The sequence below is a fragment of the Littorina saxatilis genome, linkage group LG2 (assembly GCF_037325665.1).
Source record: "Littorina saxatilis isolate snail1 linkage group LG2, US_GU_Lsax_2.0, whole genome shotgun sequence".
Classification (NCBI taxonomy): Eukaryota; Metazoa; Mollusca; class Gastropoda; order Littorinimorpha; family Littorinidae; genus Littorina; species Littorina saxatilis.
Window position 1 is genome coordinate 68,967,690 of NC_090246.1, and position 22,147 is coordinate 68,989,836.

Here is a 22,147-nt window from a genome sequence, read left to right on the forward strand (position 1 = left end):
TTAAATCACAATTCGAAATTAATGTTGCCTAGATGTACACATTTGTGGCGGACCTACGTACGAGCGAAATTGCAGTAACTGTTGCAGCTTTTGACCCTCTCCTTCGCTGATACTGAGGACACATTTATACGTTTTGTGTCTTTACGAAAAAAGAAAAGCGTAATAACGAGAACAGAAGTACTAGTTTAGAGGACAACTATCTAACAAAGATTGGATAAGCGAAGATTGCTTTTAAAGGGGAATAACTGCATGGCTCTTTCAGTCTGCTTTTAAAGGGGAATAACTGCATGGCTCTTTCAGTCGTTCCTTGGAAGACTGGGTGAACTCCCCTATCATGGCTCTGTACCTTCACTTGGCAGACTCCGCTGTCGCTGGTAATCTGTCGTCGGGTATCAACCTTCACTTACCAATGCTGGATGTGAGTGCAGTTTTAAAATTGTCTCTGTCTGTCTGTGTGTCAAGGTATCTGCCTGTCTGTCTGCCTGACTGTCTGTCTGTCTGTCTGTCTGTCTGTCTGTCTGTCTGTCTGTGTCCGTATGTTGACCAGTCTCTGCCTCTGTCTGTCTGTCTGTCCGTCTGTTTTTCTATCTGACTGTCCGTCCGTCCGTCCGTCCGTCCTTCTGTCTGTCTGTCTATCTGTCTGTCTGTCTATCTGACCGTCCTCCGTCTTTCTGTCTGTCCGTCCGTCCGTCTGTCCGTCCGACTGTCTGTCTGTCTGTTTTCTCAATTCTGCCTGCGATAATGTCGCTGTGTTCCTGATCTCACTGAGCAAAAAATTAAATGACCCTAAAATGAAATCCTTCTAAAGCATTTTCCTTACGTCTGTTTCAGACTTTCAACATTTCTAACCCGGAATGTGTCAGCCTGGTCCACAAGACAAAGTAAGTATAAATGGAGCAATTTGCAGGTATGAGCATGCTAAATCAGCCTCGACAGTTTGCAGAATGGATTAATTGATTTCAGGGAATGCCATTCTTGTACGCACATAGACTATTGAGTCTCTCATCGATTTGCCTTTCACTATCTCACTGACTCACTGACTCAGATATATCTAAAAAATGATAGAATGATAGCAAATCATTTCAGTACAAATGCAGACAAATGAATGTGGATCCGTTTGTGCAACCTCCCCACACCCCCCCCCCCCACACACACACACACACACACACACAGAGCTATATAGGGTAGAGAGGAGAAACACCACCTTACGATCACAATTTTTGTTTTGTTTATTGTGGACGTTTCTGCGTCGATAGATAGGCTTGGATATTGGATATTATATGATAATCACTAATAATCTTGTACCTCTAACCCAACAGGAAAGAGAGCTGGCGGTGGTCGCGACAGCACTGTTACCTGAGGGACTATGACGGTCGTTCTGTGGCCTGTTCCTGTCTGCAGCCCGGCGTCTTTGCCGTCACCACCGATATGTACAACAACAATGTCAGTGCCACCTCTGAGAGAGCGACAGAGAGAGAGAGAGAGAGAGAGAGAGAGAGAGAGACAGAGAGAGACAGACAGGCAGACAGACAGACAGAGAGATACAGAGAGACAGGGACAAACATTCTGACTGAGAGACAGACAGAAACATGTGTTTGTGTGTGTGTGTGTGTGTGTCTGCCTGCCTGTCTGTCTGCTTGCCTCCCTACCACCTTTATTTATGTCTGTCTGTCTGTCATTCTGTCTCTCTGTCGGTCGGTCGGTCTGTTTTTATCTGTGTCTCTGTGGGTGGAGGTGACGACTGAATTTATAATTTAGTCAAACAGAATACGTCGATTCAAAGGACTTACTTGTTTTTGTCAACTCACGCATTGTGTGTGTTTTTTTGGTGAGCAAATTGTCTGAGTGAAACGTAATATTGATAAAGTAACATAATGTATGTATGATATTACCAACTAACTATCAAATTAAGCATGCATTATCTTCTATAGACTCCATCAGAATATAACCTACATGTCCCAGTATCTAACTCAGTAACTTCTTTTGACGGCAAGGTGTATCTATCTCTTTCTCTGACAGTGGGACAAGGGGGATAAGCGGCCTGAGCTGATGAACTTTGCGTCTTACTTTGGTTGTGCCGCGTCTGCAACCATGTGCCTTATGACCTGTTTCGTCCATGTTTATCTCAGGTACGATTGACATGATTTGTTTTCTCCTCTCTTCTTAGCCTTTATTTTCCATTCCTTTGCTTTCGTTATTGATCGCATCGGTTCCGAATAGCAATATCAGCTGAAGAGACGAGACAAAATAATAACGAACCAACCAACCATCGGTCTTGTTCATTTATTTCGACTTTTCGAGATTTCAGTCTTGGTGATGTTGTTGCTGAGTAAGCTTGAGTTCATGATTAAAGGGACAGTCCACGAGTTCAAGTGCTACTTTTTAACACAACTCTGGTGCGATATTGTGAAACAAGTTGCATGATTATCACACTGTGGTACGTACAAGACAGTTTCCAGTTTATAGACGCCCAAATGTTTGAGTTATGTTTGAGTTATCTTTTAAGAGTGAAGTAACACACAAAAAAAGAGAGACTCTACTGACGAGTAGAGTTATGTGCAAGCGTTAAGTTTGAAGCCTTATTCCCTCAAATTGTTAACCTACCTCCCCCCCCTCCCCCCCCCAAAAAAAAAGGGATAACTTTATTTAAATCCCAGTATTCAAAACAAGTTGTGTTAGTGTCAAAGCTGAAAATGTCGATTCTGTTTTGTCGTTAACACTTTGAATTGGCGAATACTATCGCTTTAAATCACGGCCAGACATTTAGTGTGAGGTGTTGCACGTGTTGTTTCAGAACGTCTTCGAGCACTGCAGCACTGCACCGTAACCTGTCCGTGGCTGTGGCGCTCAGTCAGCTCGTCTTCATGTTCGGCATTGATCGCTACGACAATACTGTGAGTCTAATATAATTGATCTGGTTTGTGTGTGTGCTTAGGTTGTTTGTGTGTGTGTGTGGTCTGGTTCGTTGTTTTTTGTTTTATTTTCTGTTTTTGTTTGTTCTTCTTATTTGCGTTGTGCGGGTTTTGTTTAGTTTTTGGCGGAGAGGGACATATGTACGATAGAGAGCTGCGGCGAAGATGCAAGAGGGGTTCGGATGGGAACGAGACGGGCCATAATAGATTTTGAATGATTGTGTCAGTTTTTTTTGGTCAGTTTTGTTTTACACACTACACACCGCAGTTTGGCAGTTGTAATGCATACTTGTTTTTTCTTGCCCGACAGCGCTATTCATGTTATAGAAACCAAACGGAATTTATTGATATTTTTATTTTCTTGACCTCTTTTCATTTTATTCCGTTGCAGCTGGTGTGTCACGTGTTCGCCATTTTGTTTCACTATACCTTCATGACGACGTACTCGTGGATGATGAACGAGGCGTTCAACCTGTACATCCTCATTACCTACTCTGCACACTCGAACAGCGACCTCACCGACACGGGGTCCATGCTCAGATACTACATCCTTGGCTGGGGTGAGCATTGCGTTCCCTTGGTCTTTGGTTCAAACAGTGTTTTGTTTAACAGATCTACAATACGTGATGAGCATGTTCAGAATCAACAACATGCTATAAGCGTTAACTGGTAATCCGAAAAGAAGACGCAAACATATAATACACGTGACAGAATCCAAGAGAGAGAGAGAGAGAGAGAGAGAGAGAGAGAGAGAGAGAGAGAGACAGAGAGACAGAGAGAGACAGAGACAGAGAGACAGAGAGAGAGAGAGAATACATAAATATGCAGCTCAATTTCATATTTAATTAACAATCGTCTTTTGAATATTTCGGGGACCGGGGAGTGTCTGATTTTATTTGCTCGTCATAATTAGCCATCCTGCCGTTGTTAGAAGCACAAGTCATTCCTGCGTCGTAAGTGGTTCAGCTCATCATCTTAGATCTGGTCTGGCTTTTACGTGGGATAAGTCTACTCCTCCAGTTTGACGCACCAAACATTGACAACCTGGGAGCTTTCTGGGCCGGCTTTTTTTCGTGAATATAATAATAATAATAATAATAATAATAATAAATGAGCATTTATATAGCGCAACATCATAACTTTACAATTATGCTCTTTGCGCTTGACACATTTAAAAAAAATTCAAACACAGTTATACAAGCATTTACGTCTACATTCATAGTCAGCAACGCTTGATTAAAAGCATACACCATCAAACATACATTACAACAGATTCTTCCACTAATTAGGTAATAAAAACATGAATAAAATAGGTAGTAAAAACAAGGAAATACCAGCTGAATACCCTTAATCAAACAGAACATGTTATTAATACTGAAAAACAGCCCAAAATGTGTATACACATTATCACATTATCACTAAAACAACAAATACACTACATGTAGCCTACTGATGGACTGAGAAAACAAAATCAGGGGTTGTATTTCTTGAAGAGGTGCGTTTTAAGTGCTCGTTTGAATGCTTGGGGTGACTGAGAGTGGCGGATGTGAAAGGGGAGAGAATTCCAGGGTGTGGGTGCGCAGAAAGTAAAAGTGCGTTGTCCGTATGTTTTGGTTTTGGTGTGTGGAATGGTGAGGATGCGACAGTCAGAAGAGGCACGGAGTTGTCTTGCTGGAGAATAGACGGTGAGGAGTTCAGAGAAGTAAGCAGGAGACGAGCCAGAAAAGAAGTTAAAGCAGAGGGTGGACAGTTTGTAGTCAATGCGGGCTTGAATAGGTAACCAGTGCAGTGTGTGAAGAAGTGGTGTTGCGTGATCTCGTTTTCGTGCTTTCAGAATGAGGCGTGCTGCCGAGTTTTGGACTTTTTGTAGTTTATGCAGGAGATACAGAAGACAACCAGAGAGAAGAGAGTTGCAGTAGTCGAGTTTAGAAAGAACAAAGGCACAGACAAGAGTGTTAGTTGTTTGAGAGGAGAGTGTGTGGCTAAAGATATATGTTTGTTAAGGGTCATGTCAGATGAAAGGGTGAATCCAAGGTTTCTAGCTGATGGGGAGAAAAGAATGTCGGTGTCGCCTACTTGAACAGAAACGGGTTGGGGAGAGGGAAATGTAGTGTTCTTCTTTTTGCACAGTAAGACTTCAGTCTTATATGTTGCTTTACTGACACAAGTGTCAATTTGCGAAATCACTTCATTGAAATGATTATAACTCTGCACAGGAAACAGTCAGGATGTTGTTATTTAGTATGTGTCCATCTGGAAGGATGGTCTTAACCCCAAGTAAAAGCCTGGGAAGATCTGAGATGGTTAGCCGAATAGTTTTCACGGGAGAAGATGTGCCTTTAATTCAGGAGTCGTGCTCAGATGCAAATCTGGAATAGTAAGCGAAATATTTTTCAAGGGAAGGGCTGTGTTTTTTTAATGCAGGAGTCGTGATCAGATGAACAGTCATCGGATCCATGTACTCAGATAATGTTAGTATAAGCCTCGTTTTTCTTTAACTATTTTTTGCTCATTCTCACTGGATGCTTTTTTTTCCTTGCAGTATTTCCTGCCGTCTTAGTGGGAGCATTCGTTGGAACAGCTGACAACTATTATGCAGACGATATGTACGTATATATCTGGGCGCTTGTGTGTGTGTGTGTGTGTGTGTGTGTGTGTCTGTGTCTGTGTGTGTGTCTGTGTGTCTGTGTGTCTGTGTGTCTGTGTGTCTGTGTGTGTGTCTGTGTGTGTGTGTGTGTATGTGTGTTAAAACCCGCAAGACAGTTTGCTTTAAAATGTCCATGTCCATTTATCTAGGTTGGTGTTTCTTTCAATTCTTGCACTGTTGAATCTGTTGTCTGTGTTCTGTGTACAGGTGCTGGGTAGCCCCCGACCACATGTGGCTGTTTCTGGGTCCTGCCTTGGGCATCAGTGGTGTAAGTGAAATACAAATATGTTTGTCTTTGTATATGTTGCTTTGGCGGGTTTGGTGGCTGATACATTGGCTAGTTGGTTATTCGGTCTGTTTGTTGTTCGACCAGCTTGTTTTTTTGGGGGTCATTTTTTTTGTTTGGTGGTGTTTTGGTAGTTCGGTCAATTGGTTGGTCCACATGTTGACATATTTGTAACCTTTCGAAAATAGGCATTGCATATAATTGGAGAAATGTTCAATCAAATGCTGATTTATATATGAAAGAAAACTTTCTATCTCTGGTGAAGCATTGCATTTTACTTTTGTATTATTTTTTTTTCATTCATTTATTTATGTATGTAGGTGTGTATGTATGTATGTATGTATAGTATGTATGTATGTGTGTTTGTATATATGTATGAATGTATGTATTCATGTATTCATTTATTTATTTATTTGTTTATTTATTTGATAGGACCAAAATGGCAATATATTATTTTTGTGACTTGACAAAACATGTGATTTATCATTCGAGTAAGAGGCGCTTGTTTGCAGTGTTTATTGGCCAACGAATGTAAAGCTTCTATTTCTGTCTTTTCTTTCAGATAACCATACTCGTCTTAATTTTCACAGCCAAAGAACACAACGAAAATTCATATACAAATAGCGAAAAGACAAACAAAATCATAACGTAAGTATCCTCCATCGCTTTTTTTTCCTGTCTGTGTTAACACACACACACACACACACACACACACACACACACACACACACACACACACACACACACACACACACACACACACACACACACACACACACATCAATGAACGGAACACTTTTGACAGGATGTTACAGTTGCTTCCCTTTTGACGGAAAGAGAGTGGTTGTTTCCCTTGGTTTGGACACACGGGGACAGATATATAGCTGTAAATTTCAATCGAGTTGTCGTTTACAATGACAGCACAATGATTTTGTTTTTCTTGTTGTGTGTTCCCAAATCATGTTGATTTTTGTCTTTTAATTGGTAAATAGTATATCCTTTAGGCTTATAGATTTGGCATTACTACATTCCTGGTCTCCATAAGGCTGATGGGGTCTATGTCGACCAAAAGAGTGGGATTCCCTGTAGGTGGAGTTCCTGTAGGGGGGATTTCCTGTATACAGGGAATCCCACAGTGTTTAGTTCCAGTAGTGTTTCGCTGATATCGCTGAAAGTCACGTGATGCGACATCGGTAGAATTTGATGTTTTTCGATCTTTAGTGATAATTCTTAGAAATTCGAGTATGGTTTGCAAGTTTTATTGAAAAACTCTAACCTGTGGGATTCCCTGTATACAGGGAATCCCTCTACAGGAACTCCACCTACAGGGAATCCCACTCTTTTGGTCGACATAGACCCCATCAGCGGTAATAAGGTTGATTCAGTGAACAGTGATCCAGTCGAATCCACATTAATTCCATGTCGACCAAAAGTTTTGAGCACAGTTTTGACACTATTTCGTTTCAATATACCGGACATTGAATTTCATTTGAATGTAAATTTCTTTAAACGTACCTGGATTTTAATGGATATTCAGATATGTTCGCATTCGATGAAAAAAGATGTTTCTGATACAAATGAACTTTTATTTTTACTTTCAGTATTCACATGAAAGGCTTGTGGATACAAATAATACTCATTACTGTGTGCTGGGCGTTCGCCATCATCTCCATCAAAATGGTGGATCGCATTCTTAAATATCTGTATGCCCTCTTCAACTGTCTACAGGTAACAACTCTGCATAAAAAGAGAGAAAGGGATGAATAGAAAGAGAGTGTGTTTGAGAGAAAGGGAGAGAGAGAGAGAGAGAGAGAGAGAGAGAGTGTGTGTGTGTGTGTGTGTGTGTGTGTGTGTGTGTGTGTGTGTGTGTGTGTGTGTGTGTGTGTGTGTGTGTGTGTGTGCTTGCTTGCGTGCGTGCTTGCTTGCTTGCTTTGTTTCTACTTGTCTGCAAGGACACTCTGTTTACCTGTCGGATCCCTGCGACTTTTTTTATCATCAGTGACAGTCGGTAATTCGTTAATGATAATGGCTGATCAGGTTCTGTTGCGGTCCTGCGCATGTTCTGTGTGTCATACTTCCAAATATGAAATCTACAATCTAAAATAATAAAACAAAACAAAGCCATGATGGTCGTGCGCTTTTGCGGTAATGTGCTGCTTCACAATTAGTCATCTTGCATGATTGCAAACATTTTGTTTTCTTATTTGTTATCTGCTGTGTTGTAAGATATTCTGCTTGAAATTCGCTCAATAATAAATATTCTTCTGAATTTCAGGGGGCCTTTTTCATAGTTTTCAACATGCTGCTACACGAAGAGGTAATGTCAATCCTGTGTTTGGCTTTTTATTTTATGTTTGATTAATCATAAATAGTATTAGTGTATATATATACATATTCATGTTCAGTAAAGCAGAATGTTGTTTTCATATACAGTTTTTACTGTGGGAATTTTTTGTTTCCCACTTCAAATTATAATGTCTTGCCTCGGATGAATATATCTCGTGAGGACCTAATTGAATTGAAGAAGTAGAAAGGCGTTATTCGGATAAGGCTGTTGGAACACTGAGCAGTCAAAAATGGAGTGTAACGCTGTTTGATTGTTTATTTGTTTGTTTTTTGGTTTTCGTTTTCTTTGCTTGTTTGTTTGTGTGTGTTGTTTTGCTTGTTACTTTGTTAGCGTTCTCCGTTTGGCCTTATACAATCACGTTTTCAAGAAAACGTCAAAGCAAGAAAGAGAAAAGAGACAGACCTCTGTGGTCACCACACTAAAGGGAGAGTTTCCATACATTATGAGCGTGATGTCAAGAGGGAGCTCTCGACCCTTTCCCACTGAAGGGGACCCAGCGATATTAAAATCTTTTTCTATCCGCTTTTAACCCTTGCCAGTCGTAGAGAGGCATGGCCAAGAGTCCGGATAAAAACACGGACAGACGTTAGGATCCTTAAGGGTCAGTCTTTGCTGCTCGTTACCCTCCACCCATATCATAAAGGGAGAGAACTCTTGTCATAAAAGGGGCAGAACTCTTTGTCGCAAGGGACAGACCTGGAAATGAAAGGGACACAACCTCGAGTGTTCGTGCGACATCTGGCAAATAGGTGACCATACAACGAGTGGGTGACCGTGGACAAAAAATAAATGTCTTTGAGTAAATATTTTCTTGATTTTTTTGTTGGATTTTTTGTACTTGTCTATTTCTTTCTTGATTTATTTTCAATGTGAGGAGATAACTAGCTATGCAAATTATAAACAACAACATTGAGCAAGTTCCAACGCAAAAAATGCTGAGAATATCATAAGAAAAGGGGCTCTCAGCATTTGGACAAGTGGCCCTGTTGTAAATTGTACGTACGGTCTTTAATTACGTCTTCAAATGAGTTCATACCTTGACATTCTGATTGTGTATGTTTTGCCTCTTGCGTCGGATGATATAAGGTCTTTTGTTTTTCATCAGATTCTATCACATACATATTTTTACAAGATTTTGTTCTCAATTCTGTATGAGTGGTTCGAGGTGAGAATAAGAAGTAAAAATGAATTGTGAGGAGTGAGTTTCGAATTCGGATTTAGGTTTCTTCGGGTTAACAGACGGATGTGAGAACTTGACCGTATCTCTCGGTCAGATTGCCATTGGGACGAATTTCTGAATTAAGTCTTTGTCTTCAAAAACTAAACCCTATAGACCAAAGGGACCTTGATCTGAAAACAGAATATTTTATCCACAGAGCGAGCAAAAAAATTCAAAAAAAAATTCGACAGAAAAACGTTTATTCAAGTTAGAAGTTGTCGCAGTCCCAAGTATCAACATTTTGACACATTGTTCAAAACTTCATAACGAAACCGATCATCATCAAGAGAACGTCAGTATGGCTGGCCAAGCCTTGTCCAAACCCCACCCTTACACCAATTACCACCACTCTGCCTCCAGAGGGGCGTAACCACATCTCGTCACCATCATTATCATTGCCGGTTCTCTCATCCAGAAAACGGTCATTTCGGTCCTAACAGTCGGTGGTGATTAGTTAGTCACAGGTGGTTGATCATACAGCAGGGAACAAATGGATTGTCCGGGCTGGTTTCTGCCCGGTTCGTCGCCCGTGTTATTTGATGTGACAGATGACAAAACAGAGGAGGGAGTTTTTGTCTGCTCTGTCGGTTACTGAGGTCGCTGTCTCTGAAATTAGCCATTTTAGTCAAGTCGGTTTGCTTTTGTGGTCATCTTACAGACATGACAAAGCCGAAGAGAGCTTGGGACTGTATAACAAATAGTGGCCAGTGTCTGAAGAAAAAAACAAACCCACACCTGATAGGGAGTTTTTTTTCTGTTTAATGTTGATTTCTGTGTGTGTTTTTTTGTTGTCTTGTTGTGTAGTTGTTTTGATTATTTGATAGGTGTTTTTTTGGGGGGAGGGGTTCTTGTTTTTCTTCTTCTTTTTTCTAATGATGATAATTAGTTTTAACGTCCTCTTAGAACCAATTGTTTTTTTCTAATGTGGGAACAGCAGAGTTTAAGGAGTAGGGCTGAAATTTGTCGGAGGCTTAGGATGCTGGAGGACTGTTGAACAAACAGTGGTAAGTGTCTGAAATTAAAACAAGTTAAAACACCTAACACAGATTATTTTTCGTTTTCTTTTTTATAATTTGGGAGCAGCTCATTAAGAAAACAGGGCTGAAAGGTGGCGTACGATCAAAGACGAATGATAACATACAATTATAATCAAAATTTGTTAACAGAAAAGCTTGCAGTACGGAGTATCGTACTGGGCAAAAGGAAAACAGCTAACTCCCTACATCCTATGACTCGCCAAAACACGAACATACATCTACACCCACTCTGAACAAGATCGTCAATTAATGACCAAGCCAGAATCCTACTCGAAAAAAAAATCAGTCACAACCTCGACTCAATACACCCAATTCCAAAGAGCCACTGTGACAATACTGACAATGATGACGATGATGACGGAGCTCCAACATCTGTCGCAAGGTCCTTGTCTGCAAGAAACCAGGCAGAAAGAGTTAGCGATCTCTGTGTGGTTCTCTGGCTCCCCTTATGTGTATGTGTTTGTGTTTTTGAGTGGGTTTCGTCGATATTTGAAAAATCAGAAGGGATTAGAGTTGAAAGTGAAAGACATCAGGCCAGCAAATGCGTGTTTCTGTTTTTCATGTCACTGCCCACTCCTCAGTCCCGGCAGTACGCGAAACACACACACACACACACACACACACACACACACACACACACACACACACACACACACACACACACACACACACACACACACACACACACACACACACACACAACCGACCCCAAACTGAGCCTCTTCTCTCTCTCCTCCGCTTTATTATCCCCCTAAAAAATCCAACATATGGCGAAACCAAAAACTTGTCCTGTTGTAGAACAGCAGACAGAAGGAAGGGGCAAAAATCAGATCGTTGTGGAATAGAGAGAGGATACTTCACGATGTGGAGTGGCTGGCTTATTTGATTGTGTTTAATATCTCCTTTATTAGTGCGATATAACGGGGCCAAGGGCACCCCACAATACCCCCCTTTGTCGCACCCCGCCTCTGAGCAGGGGAGATAATCAGAACGCGGCCTGCTGCCGACAGATGGCGGGGAAGTGGCGCGGAGCAGACCGCCATTGTGTGACCGTCGTGCACCACGCTTCCGCCGCGTATGTTCTCTGGCTAATTTGTCAAAGCGCAGGTAGTGGGGTTTTGAATGGGCCTGAAATGACTTGATCTTTTCTCTCACTGTTTTCCCCCGGAACCAGTAGGATTTTAGAGTTGGTGGTGCAGCGACTGACTCCTGCGGTCAGATTTCCAAGCTCTCTGCATGTCTGTCCGTCTGTCTGTCTGTCTGTCTGTCTGTCTCTCTCTCTCTCTCTCTCTCTCTCTCTCTCTCTCTCTCTCTCCCTCCCTCTCTGTCTCTGTGTCTCTCTTTCTCTCTCTCTCTCTCTCTCTCTCTCTCTCTCTCTCTCTCTCTCTCTCTCTGTGTCTCTCTCTGTGTCTCTCTCTCTCTCTCTCTCTCTGTGTCTCTGTGTCTCTCTGTCTCTCTCTCTGTCTCTCTGTGTGTCTCTCTGTCTCTCTCTTTCTCTGTCTCTCTCTCTCTCTCTCTCTCTCTCTCTCTCTCTCTCTCTCTCTCTCTCTCTCTCTCTCTCTCTCTCTCTCTCTCCCCCCAGTATCATGTTGACTTGTGCCTCAGTTTCAGATCTATCCGGGTTACGTAGCCATCCGACCTATGCCTTCGCATGGAAGCGGGACTGGAGCACACAGTCATATACAAATATGTCAAAACTGTAACCTACCTGCCGGGTTAATAAATAATTATGTTTCTTCTGCGTATTTCATACCAGAACAGCCCTCATGGATGATTTCATGTTTAAACAATATTGTTCACAAATCTTTTTCCACGGCTGCAGAATTTCTCATTGCAATCAGATGCATTCTCAGTTAATGTTTCCTTATCAGGGCCACGATCAAAATTCATCCTATCGGATCTGTTCAGATCACAACTTCAAATATGTTTACTATTAATTATAAAAAGGGGCTATAATAAAGACCCCAAGCGACAACAGTATCACGTGACAAAGAAAGCGCGATGCACGTGCCACAAATCCTGACGATAGCCTTGTCCAAATCTAGCAGAACAAACACGCTCCGTTTCACCTTGAAGAACTCGACCCCGCCTGTACAAACTGCCGCTGTTATTCAAGACACCGGCTCGAGTGTTGGGTTCAAGAAGCTCGGACAGAGACAGAATCAGAAAGCGAAAGGACGTCGAAGAAAAAGCATCCAGGAGGAGATAGTGGGCAAGAAAGAGGAAGAGGAGGAACTATGTCAACAAGAGAGTCTTTCGGACGGCCTTACAGACGCGTCGATATTTTGAGGCCGACGAGACGCACGACTGATCTGTTCCGACCTTTCCACGCGTCTGGGGAGTTCTCCTTGCGCCTTTCCCTCCTTCTAGCGTTGCAGATAAACAGAGACAAGTGTCTTTAATTCATCATAATTCTCCGTAACGACAGTGCCGCCCGTGCATGACCTTAATCACACTTGCAGGGATGCGGCCAGCGCGTGAAAGGCGAATTAACAGATTATGTTCGGGATAAACTTCTGTCTGACGCATCTCCCGAGTGCGGGGGATCTCGGCCTGGGAAAGAAGCCGCAGCGCTTTTCATAGAGTTGTCTTTGCGCGGGACCTTGTGATTAATTTGCCGGAGTGGTAGCTATCGCTGGCACCATCTGTGTGTTTGATTTACAAAACCTTTTTCTCGCCATTGTGCTTTTGGCCCGACCAGGCGCTGGGAGGGGAGGGGGCGGCGCCCGTTGCGCATGCTTGCACGAGAGACGCGCGCGACCGACACGCGTCGCCAATCGACGGCCCGTGATTTTTGCGGCCATATTTCCGAGTCGGTTTAATCTAATTAACAGGATGAAGCGCCGCTGGAAGCGAAGGCTGAAGCAGTAAAGAGAGAGAGAGAGAGAGAGAGAGAGAGAGAGAGAGAGAGATACAGAGAGAGAGACAGAGAGACAGAGTCAAGGTCCAGAGAGAAGGAAAGGGTTGGGTTGACGCGGATGACGGGAGTCTTGCTGGAGAAAAATGAAAAGTTGCCACCGGTCCTTAATGCCGCCTTCTTATGGGCGAGTGACGGGCCAGCAAGAAAAACAAACAGGGCGAGTTTGTTCAGACAAATTGGCGGCTGGGACAGGGCCATATTCGCCACTGCACGGGGCTGAGTTATGGCTGCAAGCGTGACGAGGTGACTGGGGTCACCACGACATCAGATGGTAGCTTTTTACGCTGTTTGGTCGCACGACCCGGAATTACACTCATTCCCTCTGATTGTTTAGGTCTTTCTTTGTGTCTTTATGGATTTTGAAGGGAATGCATAACACATAAAACTTTAGGATTACAAAATTAATATTTTACAGCTCAGGTTTAGCGCAGAATTCAAATGTTTATTATTGGGCCGGAAATCAAATGTTGATAATTGAGCCGGTATTTTCTCTTTAACGCTGCTGATTTTCCTATTTCTTAATTGTTGTTGTTGTTGTTGTTGTTGTTGTTGTTGTTGTTGTTTTGTTTTGTTTTGATAGTTTTTGTATTAATCAGAAAGTACCATCCACATGCAAATACTGTAGGTCAATTGTGGTGGAATGGATGGGTTATAAATCAAAGTCTACGTTCATGTGCAAGCTAGCTGCAGCAGCAAATTTTGCAAGTGATTTATGACATCAAGTAGAAAAAGTTGTGATCTTTCGCAAATGAGAGAAAGCTTTACTTGCATTAGTCTCTTTGGCAAACCGTCAAAACAAGCAGCCCGTCTGCTGCTATTTTGGGAGATTCCCCCCCCCCCCCCCCCCGGTTAGGTAGGCCTATATTGCAGTTCTGGAGGAGGATTCAGGCCTTAAAAATGACATAGTACTTATCAGTCAACGCAGTTCAATGTCAGCTATGCTGTACTTCAGATTGGTATTACGAATTCAAATAAACGTGATGATCCTCAAACGAAGCAACATCCTTAATTTCTATTAAATATTGCAAGCCTGTGACAGTCTCTGGTTGTACTTAAAAACGATGGGCAGTTGTGCCACCAGCTTTCACCCTGGCTTTCGTGGCTTCGACTTGGTTATCCGAGACTCATCGCTGCCGACTTCGTCAAGAACTAAATGTTATTCTCGCCTCCTTCAAAATCTGTTCGTGAAAATCTCATTGAGCCAAGCCAATCGGCTGCTGGCATCAACTTGGCGTACACAATGGCGGTTCCCTCCGCCGACTAAAGAGCTCGGTAAAGGGAGGCAAATCCTTCCAATCATCTCCCTTGTCGTTGGGGGAAGTCTCGCTGACGATCAAACCCGTTCGGACAGGACGGCCTTATTGGGTTTGTTGGCGAGTCCTCTTAATGCGAGCGGACATGTCGCAGCATAATTTGATGGCACCTCTTCGAAGCAGCATCTGTTTAATTTTATGTGTCACGCTCGCCTCGGCTGTCGAGGGGTCTTCCGAGACTGTCCGGTCTTCTCTTGTTTAGTGTCACATCGTTTGACATGGTCATATAGGCTACATTTGTGCAGTCTAGGAAAACTTAGTATTCAGATAAAGAATGAAAATTAATTAATTTCACACAAAAGATGGTATTTCATTGAGAAAAAGTATTGGCAAATTACAAAAGGCTTTTGAATATTTTATTTCTGGCTATTCAATTGTGTATACCTATATCTCAAAAACCTATTATTTATTTGTTGTGTATTTATTTTAGATGTCCCGTTTCCATGTTAGTTAATCTTTATCCTGTCGGTCCATTCACCAAACAAAATATAATATCGGTCACACGTAGAGAATCAAAGTATAAACACACACACACACACACACACATGCATTCCTTACCCCCGAAGTGGGTGACCTGTCAAAATAGTCACAAATGGGTTCCAGCATTTATAATCATTCTAGGCCTCTATTATTGGCACATTATGCTTTGTTGCTGCCTGCTTTTCTATGCAATGATCAAACAATTTCAAAAAAGTCTCAATGTGTCGCATAACAATGCTCGGAAAAATTGGGTTTATTTCATAAGTGGGGTTCTACTATATTTAGCATTATATTTATAGATTTTAACACAGTATGATTTTAAGTAGAAAAGTGGGTTTTACCTAAATTTAGAACCAATTTCACACAGCACATAAGAAAGTGGGAAAATGGGTGCAAAATGATAAGAATCAAGGAAAACTTAAGGATGTATGTAACTTTATGCATAAATTCAAATACTTCCATAATTTGTAATATTTCCATTTTTTCTTGATATGTTTATTTTATGTTCCTGTTGGCTGGTTTTCTTATTTCTTCATCCAATACATGGTTTGAGTAACTAACTATTTGCGAGTGTGGGTGTGCATGTGACTTCCTTCCTTTTGTTTTAGGATGGGGTTGTGGGTTGGAGATCAAGGTGAGGATGGGAGTCGTCCGTCATGTTCTTGTGCAGTTGTACATAATCATATCATGCGTGAACACTTGCTTTACAATGTAAAGATATGCTCTTTATGCTTCAGTTACAGGTACAATTTTTAAGCTCATGTACAGTTGGTTTGTTTGTTGTTCTTTCTTTAACACGGATGTCATTTGATCGCTGTGGGTGCATTTTCTGTTTGTGTCCTTTTGCATGTTTGTTTTCACAAGAGAGAGAGAGAGAGAGAGAGAGAGAGAGGAGAGAGAGAGAGAGAGAGAGAGAGAGAGAGAGAGAGAGAGAGAGAGAGAGAGAGAGAGAGAGAGAGAGAGAGAGAGCGAGCGAGAGAGAGAGAGAGAGAGATACTCATCAGAAAGGCGAAGACTCAGATAATACTTTAAATCAATTTAATGTAAATACTACTACAACTCCTGTTTGACTAACATTTTGATCAAACTAGAAAAGAACATTTTTTACATAGATTCACTTGAGTATCTGAATCCAGTCTTCAAAACCATGCAATCAAAACCAGCAACCGGCAAATTAAAGGGTATCAGACACACTGTTAGACAAGATTTCACAAAATAAAAAAAAATTCCGAAAATTGGCAGTCATCTCAAAGCGACTGAGGTTCAAGACAAAAAGCTTGATCTTGATGTTCAACTTCCTGTTAAGTAGATTGTATTAGTTACTAGCATTAAGTTTGAAGTAGTTTTAAAAAAAAATTAAAAAGAAGAAAAAAAGGCCTGACCAGATGAAACAAAATATGTGTTGATCTCTGATCCAGCTGCAATTAAATTAAGAGAGAATGAAGAAAGAAAACAACAAAAATGAACAATTCACAAAAACCACTCTGTCTTCATCATAAAAAAAAACATAAAAGCCAACATTTGGTTTACAAAATACAGTGAAACTGTTAACTGAAAACTAGGTATTGACAGAGTGCTTCAAAATCAGAAACTGTCTTTAAGTAAAGTGTATGCTCATGGTCGCCTATCATGGAACTAAATGCTCTTCATTTCTTCCTCATCAAAACTCCTGAATCAAACGTCTTTTTCTTTATTTGGTGTTTAACATCGTTTTCAACCGTTCAAGGTTATATCGCGACGGGGAAAGGGGGAGGGGGGGGGGGGGGGGAGATGGGATAGAGCCACTTGTTAATTGTTTCTTGTTCACAAAAGCACTAATAAAAAAATTGCTCCAGGGGCTTGCAACGTAGTACAATATATGTCCTTACTGGGAGAATGCAAGTTTCCAGTACAAAGGACTTAACATTTCTTACATACTGCTTGACTAAAATCTTTACAAATATTGACTATATTCTATACAAGAAACACTTAACAAGGGTAAAAGGAGAAACAGAATCCGTTAGTTGCCCCCTTACGACTGCTCCCGGGTAAATTCTTCCCCCTAACCCGCGGGGTGTGGCAAAACATCTTGAGGGAATAAAAGAATTATAGAGACATTATACACGACAAAATAATAAGCAACCATCCAACATGTTTAGAACTTGGAAGCATAAACTGGAGCTAAAACTTTTGTAAGCCCATAATTATTTACTAGCATTGTAGCAAAATATCTTAATTTTGTACACATATAGTGCCAAACCAAAAATAAAGAAAAAAACTTATAATTTTAAGAATAACAAAATTAGTGTTGCATTCTGCAAAACAAAGAAATAAATAAAATTACAATCCATAATTTAACATTAAAAATATGGTGTGGCACAAGTGGGAACATTCAAATACCCCAAAACTAAGTGTTCTTTATCTTCCTTATCAACATTTCAGAATCTCACTGCAAAACACCCTGAGGGAATAAAAGAATTATAAGGACATTTTCCATGACAAAAGGGACATTTTCCATGACAAAATTTAAGCAACAGTCTCACATAACTGGCACTTGGAAGCATAAACTGGGACTAAAACTGCTTGAATGTCAATCTTTACCACTTTTGAAGAAAAATATCTAATTTTGTACACGTTTTCTTCAAAGCAAAACAAAAACACAGACACACACACACACAAAAACCATAATTTTAAGAATATCAAACAACCAAAGAAAGAGAAAATTGATTGAAGATTGGTTTTTATGATAAAGGACTTAAGAATAAAAAAAATACTAAGTACCTTTTCGGTACATTCAAAAACTGAACTTATTTCACTGGACTGACAATGGCATAATTTGCAAAAAATCTTCTGCTTTATTATCTTAAACTATACATTATATTCTTGCATCAGCAGCAATTACCAAGGTCTTCGTTTTCTTTTCTTTTTGGTTCTCCTAGAGTAAATGAAATTAAACAAATTTATTTCTTTTGACTGCAGGTAAAAAAATTGCTACACAATTTTGGGTAGATCAAACATCTTTTTTTCAATTTTTCTGTGGACGTAATAGACAATAAAGACATTATGAAACTGTTAGATTGTCATAGGAACATTTTTCTTTTCAAGATCCTCATAACACGTCTCTCATCTTCACAATCATTTATTTGACATCTACAGACCCATGATCTGACCAAAGAATACTTTATACAGCATCTAGGAGTGGCACAGACCATACAAAAATGAACTTCTTGAATAAAAATATCATCTTCTTCTCCTTGAACAAAAACACTATGTATGACATGACAATGGTGAAAGATGATAAAGCATGACAATGAATAAAGGTAAACAGTCAAACACAGCTCATGTGCCAAATGCAATCTAAATCTTTCAAACTGGATTAACCACAAAATAATGTGACGGTGTTTAAGAAAACTTGACATCAGTAGTAGGCATGTTTCTGAGTTACTTGCTGAAAACCATAGTTAAAACTTAGATAACATTAAGCCTCACAATAAAGACATTCTGACATTGTTAGAAAGTCAAAAGAGCATTTTTCTTTTCAAGATCCTCATAACACGTCTCTCATCTTCATAACATTAAAACCTCACAATAAAGACATTCTGACATTGTTAGAAAGTCAAAAGAGAATTTTTCTTTTCAAGATCCTCATAACATGTCTCTCATCTTCATAACATTAAGCCTCACAATACAGACATTCTGACATTGTTAGAAAGTCAAAAGAGCATTTTTCTTTTCAAGATCCTCATAACACGTCTCTCATCTTCATAACATTAAACCTCACAATAAAGACATTCTGACATTGTTAGAAAGTCAAAAGAGCATTTTTCTTTTCAAGATCCTCATTACACCTCTCTCATCTTCATAACATTAAACCTCACAAGAAAGACATTCTGACGTTGTTAGAAAGTCAAAAGAGCATTTTTCTTTTCAAGATCCTCATAACACCTCTCTCATCTTCATAACATTAAACCTCACAATAAAGACATTCTGACATTGTTAAAAAGTCAAAAGAGCATTTTTCTTTTCAAGATCCTCATAACACGTCTCTCATCTTCATAACATTAAGCCTCACAATAAAGACATTCTGACATTGTTAGAAAGTCAAAAGAGAATTTTTCTTTTCAAGATCCTCATAACACGTCTCTCATCTTCATAACATTAAGCCTCACAATACAGACATTCTGACATTGTTAGAAAGTCAAGAGAATTTTTCTTTTCAAGATCCTCATAACACGTCTCTCATCTTCATAACATTAAACCTCACAATAAAGACATTCTGACATTGTTAGAAAGTCAAAAGAGCATTTTTCTTTTCAAGATCCTCATTACACCTCTCTCATCTTCATAACATTAAACCTCACAAGAAAGACATTCTGACATTGTTAGAAAGTCAAAAGAGCATTTTTCTTTTCAAGATCCTCATAACACCTCTCTCATCTTCATAACATTAAACCTCACAATAAAGACATTCTGACATTGTTAAAAAGTCAAAAGAGCATTTTTCTTTTCAAGATCCTCATAACACGTCTCTCATCTTCATAACATTAAACCTCACAATAAAGACATTCTGACATTGTTAGAAAGTCAAAAGAGAATTTTTCTTTTCAAGATCCTCATAACATGTCTCTCATCTTCATAACATTAAGCCTCACAATACAGACATTCTGACATTGTTAGAAAGTCAAAAGAGCATTTTTCTTTTCAAGATCCTCAAAACATGTCTCTCATCTTTACAATCACTTATTTGACGACTACAGACCCATGATCTGACTGAAACATACATTTTAGAGCATCTGGGAGTGACACACACCATAAAAAAATGAATTTCTTGAATAAAAAATACCATGCTCTTTCCCTTGAACAAAAACGCTATGTATGACATGACAATGGTGAAACACTGAAAGATGATAAAGAACGACAGTCAATAAAGGCAGTCTTACAGTCAAACACAGCATGAAAGGGGGTGGGGGGGGGGGGGGCGATTATTTAGACACTGCAGGATCATATTTTTCATCTTAAAATGAGAACTCCAGTCAATAAAAAGAAAATGTACACAGGCAAGAATCACTCACGTGCTAAAAACGTTCTGAATCTTACACACTGGATCAACCACAAATGTGACAGTGTTGAAGAAAACTTGACATCAGCAGCAGGCATGTTTCTGAGTTACTTGCTGATAACTGTGAGTAAATTAAAACTTAATTAAGCCTCTGAATTCACAGAAATCTGACATGCAAGACTGTAAGAATTTATCTCAGTAGGTAGAGAAATTCAAGCAGCTGTGTGAAGGTGTACATCTTGAAATGGACTGACCAGAATCTTAAGAGGAACACCATGTACTTGAAGAAGTTAACTGCCACGTTTTTTGTTTTCCTTTTTCAGCAGGTTGTATACAAAATACTTCACATCTTTCCATGTTCTTCCTCGAAGTGTCTTTTCTGAAGCTAAGGCCTGTTCTGCTTCATGCTTTTGGGGTACCCTGTTCAACACTAGGCAATGCGACAAGTGCCTGTGAATAGCCTCTTTTTGATCCTTTGTCCATGGTCTCTTTGCTTGCTTTTTTCTGGGCTGTGTGACAGTCTGTGAGGGGCACTTGTTCTTCTTTCCACTTTGTAAGGATACAGTATGTGCTTTTGACTCTTGGCTGTTCTTATCTCCACCTTCATCTTCCTCTTCTCTCTTTGCTTGCTTTTTTCTGGGCTGTGTGACAGTCTGTGAGGGGCACTTGTTCTTCTCTCCGCTTTGTAAGGATACAGTATGTGCTTTTGACTCTTGGCTGTTCTTATCTCCACCTTCATCTTCCTCTTCGTCAGAGGATTCCTGTGTTTGAAGCTCTGGCTCGATCTCTTCGCCCTCAAGGTTATCACTGACATCATCAGTGACAGTCACTCCTCGGTTTACTTGCAGGAGTATTTTTGCCACCTTTGCTTTCTGAATTACCTCTATGGGCTGGCGATAAATGTTACGGTGTACCCGAATGTCATGTCCGAGGAAAGCAGCAAGCTGGTCCTGGTCCATCTTGCTGACTTCCATTGCCTGACTCAGTGTTGCGAGCTGCTTCCTCAAAGACGTGCACGTAAAGAGTGATGGCTCAGAAACACCTGCTGCTGTTGCGTACTGTTTCAGAACAGCTGGACCCTTGTAGGGCTGCTGCCCTGTGGGAGTCACAAATAAGTATGAACTGTCAATGCCTTGAGCACAGCGCAAGGAGAGGAGTCGCTCAATATTTCGCACCATTTCAGGAGTCAGCAGTATGGGGACCGGACGGTTGAATTTCCCACGAATTTCAGCCCGCGACAGCTTGCTGACAAGCTTCTGTTCAGTTTTGCTAAGATTTGCAAGAATTTCCTTGTCAGGTGGATTCATCGCTGTTTTCTTGTTCTTCTCATAGTCCTCAACCTTCATCCTTTGCAGTTCTCCACCTCGTTTACGGTTGAAGATTGACACTGAACAGAGAACTGCCTTGGCCAGTGTTGGATACGAGTCTGACTGACAATCTTTTTCCAGAAGTTTGTGAACCTTTTCCACATCTGCAAGAGAGGGTAGGAGCTTGGGTTTGTTCATTTTTGCTCGCGTGATGGATTGTGACGCACATGCCGAGACAGAGTCATACCACTCGCCATCATATAAACTTTCAAAACGCTCCATCTTGTCCCGAAGAGTAGAGTCATGCGTTTTGATGGCTTCACTCTTCAAAATCTTGACACATTTCTTCAATGAATATCCTATCCTCAAGGCAAGGTTTCCCTTTGAGAAAGTATGACTGGATTCCTCAAAGTCAGCAAGTTCCTTCACACACGATATCAGGAGATCAAAGTTGATAGGATCAATGGCTGCTTCAAGTGTCACCACCTTCAGGTCCGATCGAGTTCTGACCTGATTGAGCAATCTTCCCAGTTCTCGCAATCGGGAACGAATTTCACCTCTGGTATTCTCCTCCACATCTCGACGACCAAAAATTCTCTCTCCAAATTGCAAAATGAGCTTGTCCCCTTCAATCAGCTGTA

General features: G+C 40.6%; 1 protein-coding gene across 1 annotated transcript in view; it reads left to right on the forward strand.

Annotated features, from left to right (window-relative positions):
- Positions 1-22,147, forward strand: part of LOC138953883 (cadherin EGF LAG seven-pass G-type receptor 1-like) — a 78,490-nt gene that overhangs the window by 15,813 nt on the left and 40,530 nt on the right. The window contains exons 14-24 of the mRNA XM_070325848.1: positions 301-418; positions 832-881; positions 1,320-1,443; positions 2,020-2,129; positions 2,795-2,894; positions 3,304-3,472; positions 5,455-5,518; positions 5,767-5,827; positions 6,408-6,493; positions 7,447-7,573; positions 8,121-8,162. Of these exons, the coding sequence (XP_070181949.1) occupies positions 301-418; positions 832-881; positions 1,320-1,443; positions 2,020-2,129; positions 2,795-2,894; positions 3,304-3,472; positions 5,455-5,518; positions 5,767-5,827; positions 6,408-6,493; positions 7,447-7,573; positions 8,121-8,162 (1,051 nt within the window). The remainder of the gene's footprint in view (positions 1-300; positions 419-831; positions 882-1,319; positions 1,444-2,019; positions 2,130-2,794; positions 2,895-3,303; positions 3,473-5,454; positions 5,519-5,766; positions 5,828-6,407; positions 6,494-7,446; positions 7,574-8,120; positions 8,163-22,147) is intronic.